The following is a 16,996-nucleotide window of genomic DNA, read 5'->3' on the forward strand; positions in this document are numbered from 1 at the left end:
TGTGCAATTTTTGAAAATGGACACAGGCTACATTTATTCGGGGTGTGTTAATATGTCCACAGGTGGCAGTATGTTAAACTGTGTGTGTGTGTGTGTGTGTGTGAGTGTCGGGGGGTTGCACTGTGATGGACTGCTGCCCTCTCCAGGTTGTGTTCCTGCATTACACCCAATGATTCCAGGTCAGCTCTGGACTCATGATCAGGATAAGTGGTTATAGAATTTGTATGAATGAATGGATTTCTATAAAGGAAGTTATAAAGACTATGTACATGTCACATAGTGACAAGGTGAGAATGGATGTCATGGATGGAACAGTCATTTCATAAATAGTCTTAACATTTCTTATAAACATCACACTGGATACAGCCATCACAGGGTTTGCAGTCATGTTTATTTAGTCTTTTTTGTACAAAAAGAGGTATGATATAACATAGCCAGCAAAGAATAGGCCACATCTTTACCATAAAAACAAACCAAAAATAATAATAAAAAAAGAACAAAATCAAAAGACATTACAGGTGCAGATTTGTGATTCGTCTGTAGTGTTGGCCCAGTTATACTCCATGAAGTTTCCACTATGAAAACTAAACTAGTACCAATTTTCATCGGAAAATATAAGATGCAGACATCAAACACAGATGTGGGTACGTTCTATAGTCACCAAATATTTTAGATGTTATGTCTGTTAAAAACCTGTCAGTAAACCCCACTGTAACTCTCCTAGAAAACAGTGAGTGGCAAGAGACTTCAAGGTGATGTATTGTGTAAAATGCCAGTATAAGTTCCTTTGCAATGCCTTTGTTTTTCAGCTGGATGTGTTTTTATCAGCTGGTAATCTCAAGCACAATGTATGTTCAGAAGCTTTATTTTTCCAATGTAAAATGTTAATTGTTAATATGTAATAATATACTTATTAGTCTTTTCATAGTATAAATTAGCTATTACACCAATAAGCGCATGAGAGTTCCTTTTAAAAAACAGGGAGCTCTTTACTTTAGGGAAGTGTTTGTAAGACTACACAACCCTTACAAGATCTCTGATTGTTAAGTAGCCTTATGAACCCTGACCTACAGCAAAGTATCACACAAACAGCTCTAGCATGTAGTGTACGTTAACATCAAGCAACACTAACATGCAGCATTACTCTTAACCCAATCTAATGCCATGAGTGTTGTTTGCAAGGTGCGAGTACTCCACGACCTGTTTAGCAGCAAAGGAGCATGGTGAGATGGCTCAGTTACACTCTCTGCACCTGCCTGTGTTGTTCTACACCCATGGCACTGGATAATACTGACAAGAAAAAATCTAATTAGAAATCAACACTGGTTTTTGGTGGATAGCAAATTGAAGTTCCAAAAGTGACCCGAGACCTAGTTATCCAAGGTTATATACACTTCAGTGTTGCATATTGATGATATGGACAAGGACATGTTACTCGGGCGGGTTGAAATGTGACAAAGTTGAGATGAGCTACACAGTTCTGCTTCTTCATTACAGACTGCAATCTAGACTGAAGTTTCCAAGAGTTCTGAAGCTGAAGGAATAATTGTCTAGAACTCAACACACTTGGAGGAGGACACAACTGAAATGAGCTGAGCAGTTCAGGACCTTCATTATAGACTGAGAACAAGACTGAAATTCCCAAGCGTTTGGAAGATAAAAGAATATTCCATTGTTTTTCTGGAACTTAACCCATTTGGGAGGAGGATACTAGTGACAGGAAGTGATTTGGAAAAATCTCACTGCCACAACTGCCATAACCATAATTGCGACATTATTTCTTAGAAAAGAAAGTGAAAACATCCTGGCAAAACCAAACCCTACCTATATTTTGAAATGTCTTCATACTGTAAAAGAGAGGTTGTGAACGGTCATTCAGTGTTTTTTTTTTTTTTTTTTTTTTTTGAAGGAACAGTGTCTACACCATGGTGGCAAAAGACACCAGACATTTGAAGTGTTTATTGCCTCTTAAATCTACATCACTGGTTATGAATATATTGCCTGAGTTGTAATACAGTGTTAGGATGTTTTGGTCAAGACTTGTTTGGTTTTTCCAATTTATTTCATTTAATACAAAGAAAAATATGGGCACATCCCAGTCACATACTTAATTCTAATTGTAGTTTTTGAGGATGTAGTATGTAATGAAGACGAGTGTCAAAGCCAACTGTGAAAGCAGTCTGTTACTCACGTTAGCATTAGTTTGTTTTTCTATATTCTAGTTTTAGGTAAAAAAACTAAAATGAATAAACATATGCATGTTACCATAGCAATGCTTCACCATGTTGTTAGTACAAAATGGAGTAATATCTTAATATTTTGTTTATTAACTGGCCAAATCATGCTATTAAGATTAGTATATATATATATATATATATATATATTTTACAGTATTAGTGTGTAGTACACAACTGGGATGCACCCCATCTTAAAATTGTCAACAGTAAATATTAAAAGGCAGGAGACGAATTAAAATGGCCATTCTGGCACACAGAGACTAATGGTCCCTATCACCACCACTGTAATGAAATTTGATTAGGTAAATTTTAATTACATTTTGTCTATTATAAGCCAAAATGTATTGAAAACTGGTGGATTCCCACTTCAAGCAGTTGCAGAGTTCCTTGACCAAGCATCTGAGATATGAAACTATGGACAGGAGAATTAGGTTTATCAAAACTGTTGTCAGTTACTAATTGTATCCTACAGTTGTGTGACCGCAATATGGCTGAAAACACTAGAGTATTCCTTTACAATCACTTCCACAGCTGAACACCTTGCTAGAAACTAACATGGACTTCTTATGACGAGGATGAGATATGGATGAGCGACGTGTAAACATAGAAGACAGGCTAATGACGTTTCACAGTTTAAAACAAAACAAAACAAACAAAAAAAAAGTAAGAATTTGAGACTCTCTCTGAAGAGTCCAAGGCCAGTATATCAGACAATGGAGCAAAAATAAAGTCTCCTAGACTTTGAACAAAATAGATTCATAGATCTGATATGGAACATTCCAAACAGATTTCTGTAACCAACTGCATAATCAGAGAACCTATGTTATGAACACTGAATATTTCGATATGCATACATACATTTACATACTATATACACACACATACAGGGACGTCCTTCACTAGAACTTTAGTACATTGATCTGTACAATAGCCTCAAAAGGGAAATTTGTGAGCAAAACACCGTCTTGCCTATACAGTAAATACTATGCTTTATAGTACAAAAACAAACACAAACAAAATGGTGCATGAGCCTGGAAAGGCCGCAAAGTGTGCAGAAATCAATGTTTGGGTAGTACCCACCAGGATACAACTGCTCACGTCTTCTGTTTATGGACTGCCACTACATGTTCATGACTACCGCTGATCTAATTGATTAGGACTTGGAGACGGAGTATATATATAAAAAAACATTGAGTTTAGTTTCCGGCCGTGGATTGTTGATGTAACTGACTGGCCATTTAATGTCATACCTACTAAAGTCTGACAGATTTGTTCATTTTGAAAGATGGTTTTACGGTCTAAAAAAAAAAACAGATAATCAATGGTTTCTTTTTTGTATTTACATTCAATATTTCAACAGTTTTAGGGTGGCACGGTGGCGCAGCAGGTGGTGTCACAGTCACAAAGCTCCAGGGACCTCATGCGTTTCCTCTGGGTTTCCACTCACAGTTCAAAAACACACTGGTAGGTGGATTGGCGACTCAAAAAGTGTCTGTAGGTGTGAGTGAACATACGTGTGTGTCCTATGAAGGACTGGCGCCCCCTCCAGGGTGTATTTCTGCCTTGCGCCCAATGATTCCAGGTAGGCTCTGGACCCACCACGACCCTGAACTGGATCAGCAGTTACAAATAATGAATGAATGAATGAATGAATGAATAAATAGTTTTAGATCAAGACAGAAATGTTAAATGTTAAATTTCTCTTAATATTAGGTTTTATAAAGTAACCCTAGGGGCAGGACCAACCACAATTAATTTGAATTAGTTACAAATTCTCAAAAATACATAAATGTTCGGCATATAATGTTTACGATGAGCTGTAATATTCTGTGCACCAGTCACGAGTTGCAAATTGACGGCAACTAATACACAAAATCCAAGACCGGAAACTGATTTCAGGATCTGGATTGCAAGACCTCCTATATGCCACATGTTTCCTGCTGTATCAGTGGCATTCCCACATGTGACACGGGTCACTCACATGTCACAGTGTCTCCTGCTATCTACGGTCATGTGGGAGCTACTAGATTGATATATTAATGAAACAGGTTTGCTCATTACAAACATTTGTATGAGAAGTATGCTTCAAGATTAAAACAAAATGGGGAAGAAAAAAAAAACCAAACAAAAAACATAAAAAAAAGACACTTCAGTTTGAAGTACGTGAAGGAACATAGATCAGATCATTTTGACCATAAATGAACGAAACTCCAGCAAAAATGGACTTTATTTCTGTGCGTGGAGAGCCATCTGGCATCAGTGCGGGGCCCGGCCCTCTAGAGGGGAATGTTTGAAATCATATCTGAGAAGCTTGAGAGATGCCTTTGCTTGTGATGATGCCGCAGCCTCAGATAGACATTGAGACATACTGCAGTTCTCATCTGAGACGCTAGCAAATTAGGAAACAAATCAAAACAATTTCTTTTTTTCTGAGAAACTGGAAAACCAACTGCTAGCAGCAGGAAAATAAAGAACGTCTTGCATTGTTAATGAAATCAGTTGAGTTCCTAATAGATATCTTTTGATATCCTAGTATTTTTCTCAAGCATTCCCCCCTGGATAGTCCTTTACCAAAAGGACTTCTTCACATTAAAGTTTGAGAAGAGAAACAGACAGACCTGACTCTCAATTGCTCAGTTTCAACAATCTCAGGTTCAAAACCAGCACCCTCCTTTACCTATCCCTTGCCATCTCTTTCTGTGCCAACAGCGCCTTACTGGAGGCTTTGGGCAAACAGTGCTATTCCTGTTTCTCTCTGCTTCTTTTGGTCTCACAACGGGACAATCTCTTTCTGTCGTGCCCTTTCTCCATCTATCTCTACCTCTCCTTTCTCTCCTCCTGATACTCCCACCTTTGCATGACCATAGTTAACCATTGAGCAGGTAGACCACCAGCTCATAGGTGCACATCATGATAGCAGTGTTGGGGATCTGTCTGACCAGGTGAGTGGTCAGGCCGCGGTACAGTGCCCTGTAGCCCTCTTCTCGGAACACCATGCTGAGGGTCTGGAAGAACGAGCGGTACTTGCTGCCTTCTTCTCGTAGCCTGGTACGGATCACCTCTGCAAAAGATTAGCCAGAGACGGTTAGTTGCCAAGCTGGAATGGCATGCAATTCCAGACTGTACATACATACATCTTCTGTAACCCATTAAGGCAGGAACAAATACACAGGACAGGGCGAAATCTCGCAAGCACACAACTGTGGGCATATTCATACTGCCAATGCCCCTACCCATGTGTCTTTTTGAACTGTGGGAGGTACCTTGAGGAAACTCGCACAGACACAGGGAGAATACAGCAAACCTGTAAAAATGAATTACCGTGCGGATACGCAATGGAAGTAGCACAGGTCTTGGACGTGGCGGCAGCCAGCATCATTCCAACAAAGTCCGAGGCATCCTTGACGGCTTCGTCCTCATCGTCCATATTAGCGTTTGCTTTGGACTCCAGGAGCTTGCGTTTGATGCTTTCGTAGATGACAAAGTGGATGACAGTCTCTGAGATGCCTGCGTAGGAGGCAGACATGCCCCTATAAAAGCCCCTCAGTCCATCTGCCTGATAGACCCTCCGCACACACTCAAATGCACTCATACGCCTCTCGCCACGATTTCTAAAAGTCAAATGGAAACATAGAGGATATGTCACATGCTTTCCCTTAAAATTCTGGTTAATAAAGTATATTGAGGTATTTCTTCAAAAAACACAACTTTAGTAACATCTTGTTTTACCAATAAAAACTATTCCAGAATATTCCAATTGTTTGGCAATCAAGTGTGTCTAGAATGATGTTTTCCCAAGTCTAAGGCTAGGAAAACCTACTAATGTTGGCTCTTGCAACTTGTTGCATCTTGAATGTAGTAGGATGGTGGAAAGCTAGATTGGTTGTGGTTACTGCACTATAGTTAATTGACTACTCTAGCAGGTAGGATGGATTGACACCACAGTATAAACGTGATAAACATTGGGCAGTAGAGTTCAATAAATGTGCTTTTCTATTCTCCATTAGCACTGCCATGCAATAATGGTACATGAATATATGAGATAGTATGAACGTCAGTACGTAAACAAGACTGAATAGTTAATTCAATTGCTTAAAATATGAGTTTAAATATACAAATTAAATGTTATAGTCTCCCATTCTGTGTTTTATTTGTTTTGTACATTCTTTAACTCCAAGTATTTTACCCATTTGTGACAGTATAGTTTACCAGTTTGCAAGGTGTCAAACCCCTTCCCCCAAACCTCCCCCCTTGCTGGAAGTTGTTTTTTTTTATTATTTGATGCCACAGATCAGGCTGCTTCTCTTCGCAAAAAAAAAAAAACATTCTAAATGTTTTTTGCAACAAGCATTCAAGTTTTTCCACTGTTACAAGCCTTCTAATGGGTTAAGTGCAATACGAGTGCAGAACTTTGTATTTGGGGTGTTTATTTATTTATTTATTTATTTATTTATTATCTTTAACTTTTCTTGTTAAATTTTCTACCTCTTTAAATGCTTGAGAAGCTAATACCCAACCAATGATTTCATGACATCAGGAAACAGATTACAGATTACATTTTTAATGGCAAAATTATTCTGTTAGGATTTAGTTTTTTTTTTTCCTTCATTGATCTATATAGGGATTGAAATATTACTATACTATGTGATAACATTTCTGGCCATATCGCCTAGCACTGCACCTCACAGCTTGCCAAATTATGTGATGCAATTCTAGAAAGTTAGTTTGTTAGTTAGGTTTGTATACATACTAGAGTTTAAGCTCACCAAACTTGTCAGCAGAGGAAGTGGTCAACTGGAAACTTAATAAACAACTATCAAAACAGCTGACACCACCTCTCCAAAATACATGACAACACGATTTGAGCCACTGCAACCTTATCGTCTCTGGGTGAAAGGTAAAGGCACACTGCCTAGTCTCCCAACATCATGAGCTTGAGCAAGAGCCCTATAAATACAACCGGATTAACAGTGCTGCTTACCTGGCATCCAGCTGCAGTCGGGTCTTTATGAGCCAGATAGGATTGGTGGCCGTGATCGCAGTGAACCCTGGGAAAAAGCAATGGCAGGGTCAGACAAGAAAGTGACATGGTCAAGCCACAGTTACTCAGCATAGGTAAAGGTACTGAGTAGAGATCTACACCTTAAAATCAAAGAGCAAATACACAGACAAACTGGCCTATAGTCATTTCACACTCCAGAGAAGCACTGTGGACTTCTGTAAGACGTGTTTATGACCTGTGTGTTTGGGCTTTTCAAGTGTAAGGTCAATTCTTATCCTTATCAGACATACTGGAATGAATGTCATTATGGACCCATATCAGTGGGGATTTATTCAGTATTGTTGGCAGGAACATGGCAGGATTGTCAGATTGAGTTCTTGCCCTTCAACACAGGCTTACATAAAACTATGGATGTTAGGAAACATCTAATTTTTAAGCCACAAACACATCTTAGAGTAGCTGACCACAAAAGCAAATAAGGTCTTGTTAACTAAAGCAATAAAAAGGATAACCAAATTTAGCTAAATTAAGGTATGTATTCTTCTAGTCCTGTTTCATTACATAGAATATTCCCTTGTAACGGTTTAGCGAAAGGACTAGAATATTTTGCATGGTTTTAACTACAATAATTTATAACGATTTGCATAACATGTAAAAAGGCAATGACTATGTTCTGGAGCTGCGGATCATTAGTGGCACTCCAACAAAAATGTCATATGACTTATATGATGTTTAGGGTTGACGTATTAGTAGCAAACCCTGACACTGCTCAGGCTGATGTATTAAATATGTGTCTGCAAGGTGGGCATGTATAGAGTTAGACCAAACACTGAGTTGTCAGGTTATGAAGTACACACCTATCTTCATGCTAACGTATACATTCCAACAAACCTATAAATAATGTGATCGTGGTGTGGGGTAAATGTCAAACAGCCTAACATTTTTGGCATCATAGTTTTCATATGTTTGGGATGGGCAATATTTTTTTCAACAGCAAATGGCTCAGAATATGCAAGCTTGGCAGAAGGTGAAATCGGAATAACTGGATAACCCTAAATGTGATGAACTACAACAGCACATAACTATGTGTTTGTCAGTGTTGTCAGATGAAAAAGGACCATCAAATGTGTGTCTTCCTGTGTGGTTTCAACTGACGAATTAAGATTCTGGGTATAATCTACAAATTAATTTGTTGCTGACCATGCTCTTTATTCATGGTTGGCGTTTAGCCATACAATGATGAACAATTCCACAATATAGTCTTATCTGTGACTGGCCTTGAACAATTCCAAGAACATATAGAGTTTTCATGGATTCAGTGGCTTGAAATGTGGGCTACATTAATCCTAAACCTCTAGAGAGAAGGGCTCTTCGGTCCCAATATAAGATGGATCATGCGTGCTGGTTTGCCTTCTCAATATCAGCCAATAAAAGTTTCAGTTAGTAAAGGAGTTGAATTAGGTTGGTCGGACCAAAAACATCAACAGACTTGACATTGAGACTCCGCGTGGAGTTTTGTGTGGTTTCCCTTTGTCTGCATGGGTTTCCTCCAGGTACGGTAGACTGGACTCTGATCAGAATTAAATGATTAGAAGTGGCTACATAAATTAATGAACTCTATTGTACCAGAACTGATTTTGTCTAAGAGACTGCAATTGATGGGTTCTCTGCACTTGCAACACTTATCCACATGGCCTTCTTATAGGATGTCCAGACTTGTTGTCCATTGGAAAAGGTTGATGAGAGCACGGATGCCACATTCCTGGAGTTCTGTCATCAAAATGGCATTGGGCTTGTTTCAAAATGTCATGCTGCTTGTTCCCATCCTAATAAGCCTACATACCAATCCACAGTTACAGCCCTAAATGTCTCATGGTTGTACCTAGGCATCTTGTTAGATAGCACTTGCCCATAGAAGACAAAGGGGAAATCATATTTTTCTGAAGGTCAAAGGATGCATGATCTGCAAATAGGTGGTGTACCTTATAACCTGGCAACTCAGTGTATGACTGCGTATGTGCAACTTAAACATCTGAGCAAGTTAGGTTTGTTTGTTAGGTTGTGTATCATCGCATATGCACTAGGGGTAAGTTGTTGGTTAACTATTAGCATTTTCAGTTCAATGTGCTAAACGTTCTGGATAAAGTTATATGCCATTAAGTACTATCTATGGCAAAACTGAAGGCTAAGGTTTTGCACTTTCTCTGGAAGCTGGCTAGAATTCCCCCCTTTTTAAGTGAATGAAAAGGGACAGATAACTGTTACGGATGAATGTTCAAATACTCATATATACAGTATATAGTACACATTATATTATAAATTGCTGTAGAGTACTATACAATGTAGTGAAAAATTTTCTTAGATCTATCAAATCCAAAAAAGGAGGTCTACTGACCTACAGTGGGGGTGGGGGGTGGGGGCTCTAGACAGGGTAAGAAGCCTAGGGCAACTGGGTGAAGGAGGATGATTGGTACAAGAGCAAGAGTGAGAGACAGAGAGAGATAGACAGAGAGATAGATAGTGTGTCTCTTGGCGAGTACTCACAGGGGAGGGGCATAGCTCCTCCTCACAGCTGCAGGACGAAGCCTGCAGATATGGGGGGGCGGAGCAGGCTGGCTCACAGACCCTCTCGCAGGGTGCAAAGCTACAGTACAGGCCTAAAATAGACACAGGCTTTTCTGTACCACAATCACAAGCAGCAGCAGCAGCAGTCCACGCACACCTCTGTGCCATGGCAGGCACAGGAGGGGGTGGAGCACTTAAAAAACCCACCCACCAAGTAACACCCACCACCCCTAACCCAAGTAACACCCACCACCCCCGCCCACAAGCCCATACTTAAATGTCCCACCCACAAAAATCATGTATGTTATACCCCTTCAACACAAACTGTTCAACAACTTGTGCTTTTCACTTTTGTTCCCATTCCATTTTAGAGAGAGAGAGAGAGAGAGAGAGAGAGAGAGAGAGAGAGAGAGATAGAGGGAGAAAAAGGCAGATGCTTTGTCTCTTGAGATTTAAAGGACATAATTAAACCAGTGCTTGTAACTATGTCTGGAATACAAGAGGTCAAAATGGGTACACTAATAGTCTTGCTGGTTCTACTGAACAGCAACACCATTAGCGCTGCCATTCTTATCATAATGGGTTAACCATAAGTTGGTGATAAAAGGTAATCATCAAAATTAAACTGAGGACAAAGTCTACATAAACAACAATAAAAAAAAGAAGGTCAAGCAGTGCATGTAAGAGAATACAAATGCTAACCTTGTCAATCATGTCAACAATTCACTGGATAGAATGTGTGTGGTCAGAATGCTGTTTCCCACCAACCATTTGTAGACAGATATCTAAACTTTCTTCTCTTGAAGGAGCGGATCCACGGCTAAGGCTTATTTATGCTTCGGCATTGAATCAACTTAGAGCCTACAGCACGCAGAGTCAGCGTTTAGACTTGTGAAATTGTGTGTCTGCATCAATCTGCAATTACAACACCAAAACACTACTGCTGATATATAACTATCTTCCGTTCTGTAGTGAAGATGGAGAATGGAGAAAGACTTCCGTATTAATGTCTCTCACCTCAGAGGGGAAAAAAACAACAACTCTGTTAGAGCAGTTGATTATGAACATTTAATGTAGGACTAATGAATGCTGGCTGGAGCCCAGGCAGTGTGTGAAGGCATATTACACTTTGAGAGATTTCTGTGGAACTGGCTGTTCCCTTTATCAGGAAACTTTAAAAGTACACCAGCAAGCCTAATAAAACTGAAAGAGTGGGACTAGGCAAACTGACATGAATTAATTGTGCAACTGAAGAATTAGGGGAGGGTGTAGAGTCGACTCACTGAGTGAATTAGTTCACGAATCGAGCGCAAATTCAAATCAATAATTCAAAACATTGCTTACAAGCATAGGCTGCACATGCTCTGACTTCATGTACACACAGCCATGGGGAAACCCAGAGATGACACACAGCTTGCCTTAAACACTGGACTGTCACTGGACATAGCAGAAAGCCAAACACATTGGAAGATTGACAAGAAAGTGAACAAATTGCATGAAACGAATAGTGGGGGTGGACAACGATGTCAAGGCGGCAACCCTTCGTTGTCAAGGCAGATGCCCTAACTGTAAAGCACTGCGAGAGACCCTGATAAGGGCAGAAAGCCATGATGGTCACAACACACCCTCAGTGCCCCATACTGTGGATGGGGCTGTGTATCTACAGAAGAGTTGGAGGACCTGTGCTCATCCATATTGCCTATTACCCACAATGAGCATAGAAGGGTCAGAATTAGACCTTGCAGTGATTTTCCTCAAGTATTGCATATATCCTTACAGAATTATTACTAGTCTTCTTCAGTAGGATTTTGTGCACCCTCAAGGGCTATGTGAGGTTATGTGAACAAATGGGTATCCCAATTCATTCCAGCATTTTTTATTATTATTATTATTTACAAGCAAGAACCCACAAGCTGTTTGGAGATGTAGGGGTGGGGAGAACAGTCGTGAAGTCTTAAAGTATTATGATATTTTCGCCATAGAGCCCACCTCTATAGGAAAGTACTATATGGCTAATCTTTTCAAGCTAAACAAACTACATTGTTCAATACTGGTGCCACCACAATGCCTGCTGTAGAAAGTAGGCCAATGTAACATACCCAGTGGCCCTGTGAGAAGAGAGAGTGGCCTATATTTCCACAGGAAACACGGTATACATTTACACACACAGTCCGTAGCTTGAGATCGGATCTGTAGCTTTTACATGTTCTTCAACTATGATGGGGAGTGCAGTTATAAATCGAATCTTATTCTATTACTGGTTTAAGGGTTTAAAAATATACACAGTTGAACTAAACTGTTAAGACTCTTTTCAGATGAAGCAATTAATGCTAATTATCTCCAAACATGGATAATTGTCAAGGTTTGATGGTAGAGAAATAGATACATCTCGTCTGGAAAAGACAAAGCCTGACTCCAATAAGTGTGGACAGACAACTTGATCCTAAATGTTAAGGTTAATCTGAGGGCCCTGGAAAGCGATTCTGAGTAGCTACTGACTGGAGGTTCAAGGCAAGACAAACCTATTTTAACCCTTCTCACAAAAATGATAGAAACAGGCGCAAAACATTCCTCAGCATCCCGTTATGTAGAAGGCTATGTGGCTGCAAAAAGGTCAGAGCACACATTCTGACGGTAAATCACACAAATGGGCCTACAAGGATCAAAGATGGACCTTGGAATAATGGAAGAAACTGGTCTGGTCCTGGAGTCCTGTTTTCTTTTAGATAATATGGATGGTCATGTACTTGTGCAGTTGATTTTCTGTGGGAAGTGATGGACCAGAATGCACTGTAGGAAGTTGCTCTAGGCAATGTTTTGCTGGGCCAGGTCCAGACATTCAAGTGGATGTGAATTTGACAGGAGCTAGTGGGACCAACCTAGAGGGACAATATTTTGGTTTGTGCAGGTATATCTTACAAATGGCCACCTTTTGGACTATTACCGCTCACCTTTGTTGTCCTTACTTTTAAGTCTAATGCTTAAGTTTAATGTTTGAACTGTTTTATTTACAAGTGCATATAGCTTATTTACAATTCTGACTATATAATGACAAGGTTAGCATTTGCAATTGCTGATTGTATACAGAGAAAGAAAAAGTGCATGAGCTTTTGCAAGTTACCTTACCATGGGTTACAGGCTGGTTGGGGCCAAGCCTCAAGACTGTGCAAGTACAAGGAGGTTAAAAAGAAAAAAAGGCTGCAAGCTAGCTAGAGTAGCTACATCAATAATAAAACCATCATCATTTATCATTAGGAGAATCGTAATCATACCAGTAAGATGAGATGCGACTACCTGAGGCGTCCCGATTCCGCCCGTGTCACTCGCGAGGACCGCTGCCCACCGCGCATGGCGCCCTATATGTTAGCGTAGCGCCCTGCTAGTGGCCACTACTACACACAGCACAGACAGCGTGTGAAGCCAGACTGTTTAGTAGCACACTGGTATGTAATGATTTATGTCCTCCAGCCCTCAAAAGGTAGAAGAAGAAAACAAAACAAACAAAAAAAAAAATGGGAAAGGAAAGCACAATCCAGACTTTGAGGACCTGCTTGTGTTCATTTTTCTTGTCAGTTTTGGTTCGCCGATAGCGATAGACTGCAGCTAAATCAGTCAGTAAACATGGCTTGCCTTGTTTGTATATGAATGTATACACTGACCATTATTTTTCAAAGTAGCATATGAAGTACAAACCAAATATTATTTTGGCACTATTGTGCAAGGAAACACATGCACAAGCAGCCACCTTGCTTCTACATTCACTGTCCATTGTGTTATCTCCACCGATCATACAGCTGCCCTTTGTAGTTCCTTAATTACAGAATGTAGTCCAACCTATGCCCTGTGTGCCCTCAGTGTCATTGCTGGACTGAGAACAGTCCACCAACCTGAGGGCAGCTTCTTGTGTCCTCCAAAGAAGGACTAGAGGATGATCAGTACAAACTGTGCAGCAACAGATGAGTTACTGTCTCTGACTTTACATCTGCAGTGAGTGGGCAAATGTTTAAAACTCTAGCAACACTGCTGCCTGCTCCACTCATACTAGCGTAAATTATACCTGCTCTCTGAGGGCTCTGTCTGCAGGGGTCCTGACTTTTGAAGAACATTGTGAAAGAGGGCTAACAAAATACACAGAGCAACAGACGGTAACTGTAAAACCATAAGAACTAGAAGTGGGCCTACAAGTGGAGCTAATAAATTGGACAAAAAGTTTAGAAACAAGTGGGTCATTGTGATGTTATGGCTGATTTGTTTGCATCTACCAGACATAAGTTGTTAGCTTTGTTGAATAATGGCCAGTGTGATTGATTTCTGTCCAATCCTGTCCATCACTGCATGTTCATAAACAGCAATAATGTGATGTTCCATTTTTGGGATCAGAGGGAGTATAGTTTGACCCTAAACCTGTCCACGGGCAGGTGGGATTTATTGGATAAGTTAGTCAATTACTACGTCTACTCCCGTTGTGCTTATAAACCCATTGTAATGAAGCTAGAACTACTGTTACTGCATATTTAGCTTTGTAAGTGCAACATACACTGGCAATGTGTTGTAAATGGATCCCACAGTTACAATATTAAGATGATCCTGAAAGTCTTTAATTGTGCTTTCGGGCTAGATGCTAACAAACGTCCTGCAAAACACGAGCCATTTGCCATGAGCTAACCATTCCCCATTTGTACAAGATGATGTTGACTTAAAAACCAGGAAAAAATCTATCTGATCTCTAACTCAGATTTATCTACTCTATGCTAGGTTTACAATGCAACTTTACAAGAACCATTTTCAAACACTGGTTATAAAAACATCTCCCAAGATACAATTTTAGTATTGTAACTACTAAGAGGTGAGTACCATTTTAGTTCAAAGGTGAAACACAACCAAAGAAACCAATGAAAAATGTTTAGTATCTAAAATAACAAATGCATCTAAAACCCATGAAAATGAGAGGGCGTGGCTGTGACCCTTACCTGCAAGGCCGGCAGAAACCATGTGGACCTGTGTGGAGTCAGGCTCAAACACAGCATTAAGCTTCTCTTTGGATGTGGAGTAGGCTGCAAAGTAGATAGCTCTGTGGAAGAAGATCAAGACTATCAATCAAGTCTTGTTTCACAAACCTGCTGAGATTAAAATGTTTTCTGTTACATGTTCATGGACACAGTCGTCCAGAGTTTCCTCTGTAATGAAGCTTATTAGTTGCGAGTTTGTCAAGCTATCCTGTATCGTACCTATTCTACTCACTTTTTGGCTCCTGGCACCTGGTTCGTCTTCCACTACCACACCTCCCCTCAAAATGTAGCCAGCAATGTTGCAAAACACAATTTATAATCAGAACTGTGGACTTTGAAAATCACAACAACAACGGTCACCAAAAATGTTGTTTACTTATGTATTTGCGTGCTATTTTTGTGCTTTTTTGGGACACAACATGACTCGTTCATTAGTACAGACAGATTAGTTGTGTAGTTCTTTTTTTTTGTCCCCCCCCCCCCATCCTTGATGACCTTTCCAGCTCTCGATGGATTTTTTTTTTGGGGCCACCAATTATGAGCTCTACCGTAGTTTGGAAGGTTTACAGATGGCTAGTTTGTGCTGGATATCTATATTTTTTGTGATTTACAAGTCAAGTTGCAGAATTCGCTACTCAAAAATGGGGTCTACAAACATTCTGAAATCCAGAATGGATGGTTGGTTGGCACAAATGGCAGTAGCAAGGCTTGAAATAACTCAAAAAAGGCACCCACTGATTTCAGACTATTCCGTTTTTAGGCCATTCTGCAATCTGCCTGACAGAATGTGTAAATAAGGGTAAAGCCTAGTGAAATGTCCTTGCCTCCACTGAATCACAGGCTAGTGCTGGATTTATTCTCCGTATGAGGCAATTTAGCCCACAGTTGCCCACACGCAAAATGGGATTATTCCTAATCAGAATTTCCGCCCCAGCTTTAAGCCCCTGTGCTGCAAGTGTAACCTTCTAATCTTATGTAACCATCACAGAGAGAGAGGGCAGACCTTTATTTTTTTAATTATTTGTGCTTTCCTGAATGCAGATGCAGATGAACCAGCAACTGCCTGAGCAGCCGTTAGATGCTTAATTCCACGGCTGAGGGAGCCAGTACATTTCCACAAGCTCAGCCACCTCCTCTGCCCCCTTACACAGCCAATCCGTGCTGTTCATACAATCCTGGCCAATCCCAGGCCAGCTTCCACATCTGTCGCGTGTCTACCAATCCGGATCCGGATTTCAGCTGAAGATTTATTTTAAGCAACCGGGGGAAAAAAAGATGAAATCAGAGCAAATCTGACCACCGTCATAGTTGTGCATTGCTATTTTTTGTGAAATGAAAGGTATATTTAGGTAGGTTGTCCAATCTTTGCAACATTGAAGTCCTTTTCTTTTCTACGAATGCTCTTTTGAACATTGCTGTGAGAATATGATGGATGCTACTGGAGTGTAAGCAAGGTGAGGTATAGATGTTGGATGATTAGTAGATCTTAAATGTACTGACTGAAGTGCCATCACTCTAGGGATGTTCCACTGTTCGACACTGGCCTTAGACATCATGACCTTCAGCTCATGTGCAACTTGCAGAGGCTGAAACAGCCAGAGTTGTCTATAAACTTATGGACCTTCAGTATAGAATGAGAAGGAATGTGCACAGGGGCTCATTCCTGACATTGAGAACACAGACTTGCAGCCTGCTAACCAGGCTATGCCAGGTTTGGTCCCTCTCCAACAGATATGATAGAGGCTTTTACATAATGAAGTGCTGGTCACGAGGCAGCTGCTCCAGCTGTGAATCCCCAGTGCATTGAGGACAGAGATGTAAACAAATCGGAGATAGTCACACAGCAAATCAGGGGCATACAGATGTCTAATTACAACACAGAATGAGGATAAATATTTTAGTCAAATAAACTACCTTCTCAAAAAGAGAATCGATTTATAGGGCATTAATAGAGAATTTGTCCACCACTATTGCAGCCTTCTTTTGTACTGTTTTGGGAAGGTATTACACGATACATTGGAACATTGCTGTGATGCTGGGACTCCTACACACCCCAAAGGTATGGGATTGTATGTCTACAAGCTTCTGAAATAACTATTATGATTCAAGAGTAACCACTAGGAATTAGGTGCTGCAGGTACAGCCACTGCCACACAGCTCCATTGCCCAGGGTTCTTGGTTCA

At 40.3% G+C, this 16,996-nt stretch overlaps 1 protein-coding gene across 1 annotated transcript in view; it reads right to left on the reverse strand.

Annotated features, from left to right (window-relative positions):
• Nucleotides 1–373: 373 nt before the first annotated feature.
• slc25a36a (solute carrier family 25 member 36a) overlaps nt 374–16,996 on the reverse strand; it is a 31,260-nt gene continuing 14,637 nt past the window's right edge. Inside the window, exons 4-7 of the mRNA XM_066680664.1 lie at nt 14,775–14,875; nt 7,219–7,285; nt 5,559–5,848; nt 374–5,298 (exon numbers count right to left, since the gene is read on the reverse strand). Coding sequence (XP_066536761.1) covers nt 5,105–5,298; nt 5,559–5,848; nt 7,219–7,285; nt 14,775–14,875 — 652 coding nt within the window. The 3' untranslated portion in view covers nt 374–5,104. The remainder of the gene's footprint in view (nt 5,299–5,558; nt 5,849–7,218; nt 7,286–14,774; nt 14,876–16,996) is intronic.

Source organism: Hoplias malabaricus, chromosome 9 (genome assembly GCF_029633855.1).
Source record: "Hoplias malabaricus isolate fHopMal1 chromosome 9, fHopMal1.hap1, whole genome shotgun sequence".
In the NCBI taxonomy this organism is placed as follows: domain Eukaryota; kingdom Metazoa; phylum Chordata; class Actinopteri; order Characiformes; family Erythrinidae; genus Hoplias; species Hoplias malabaricus.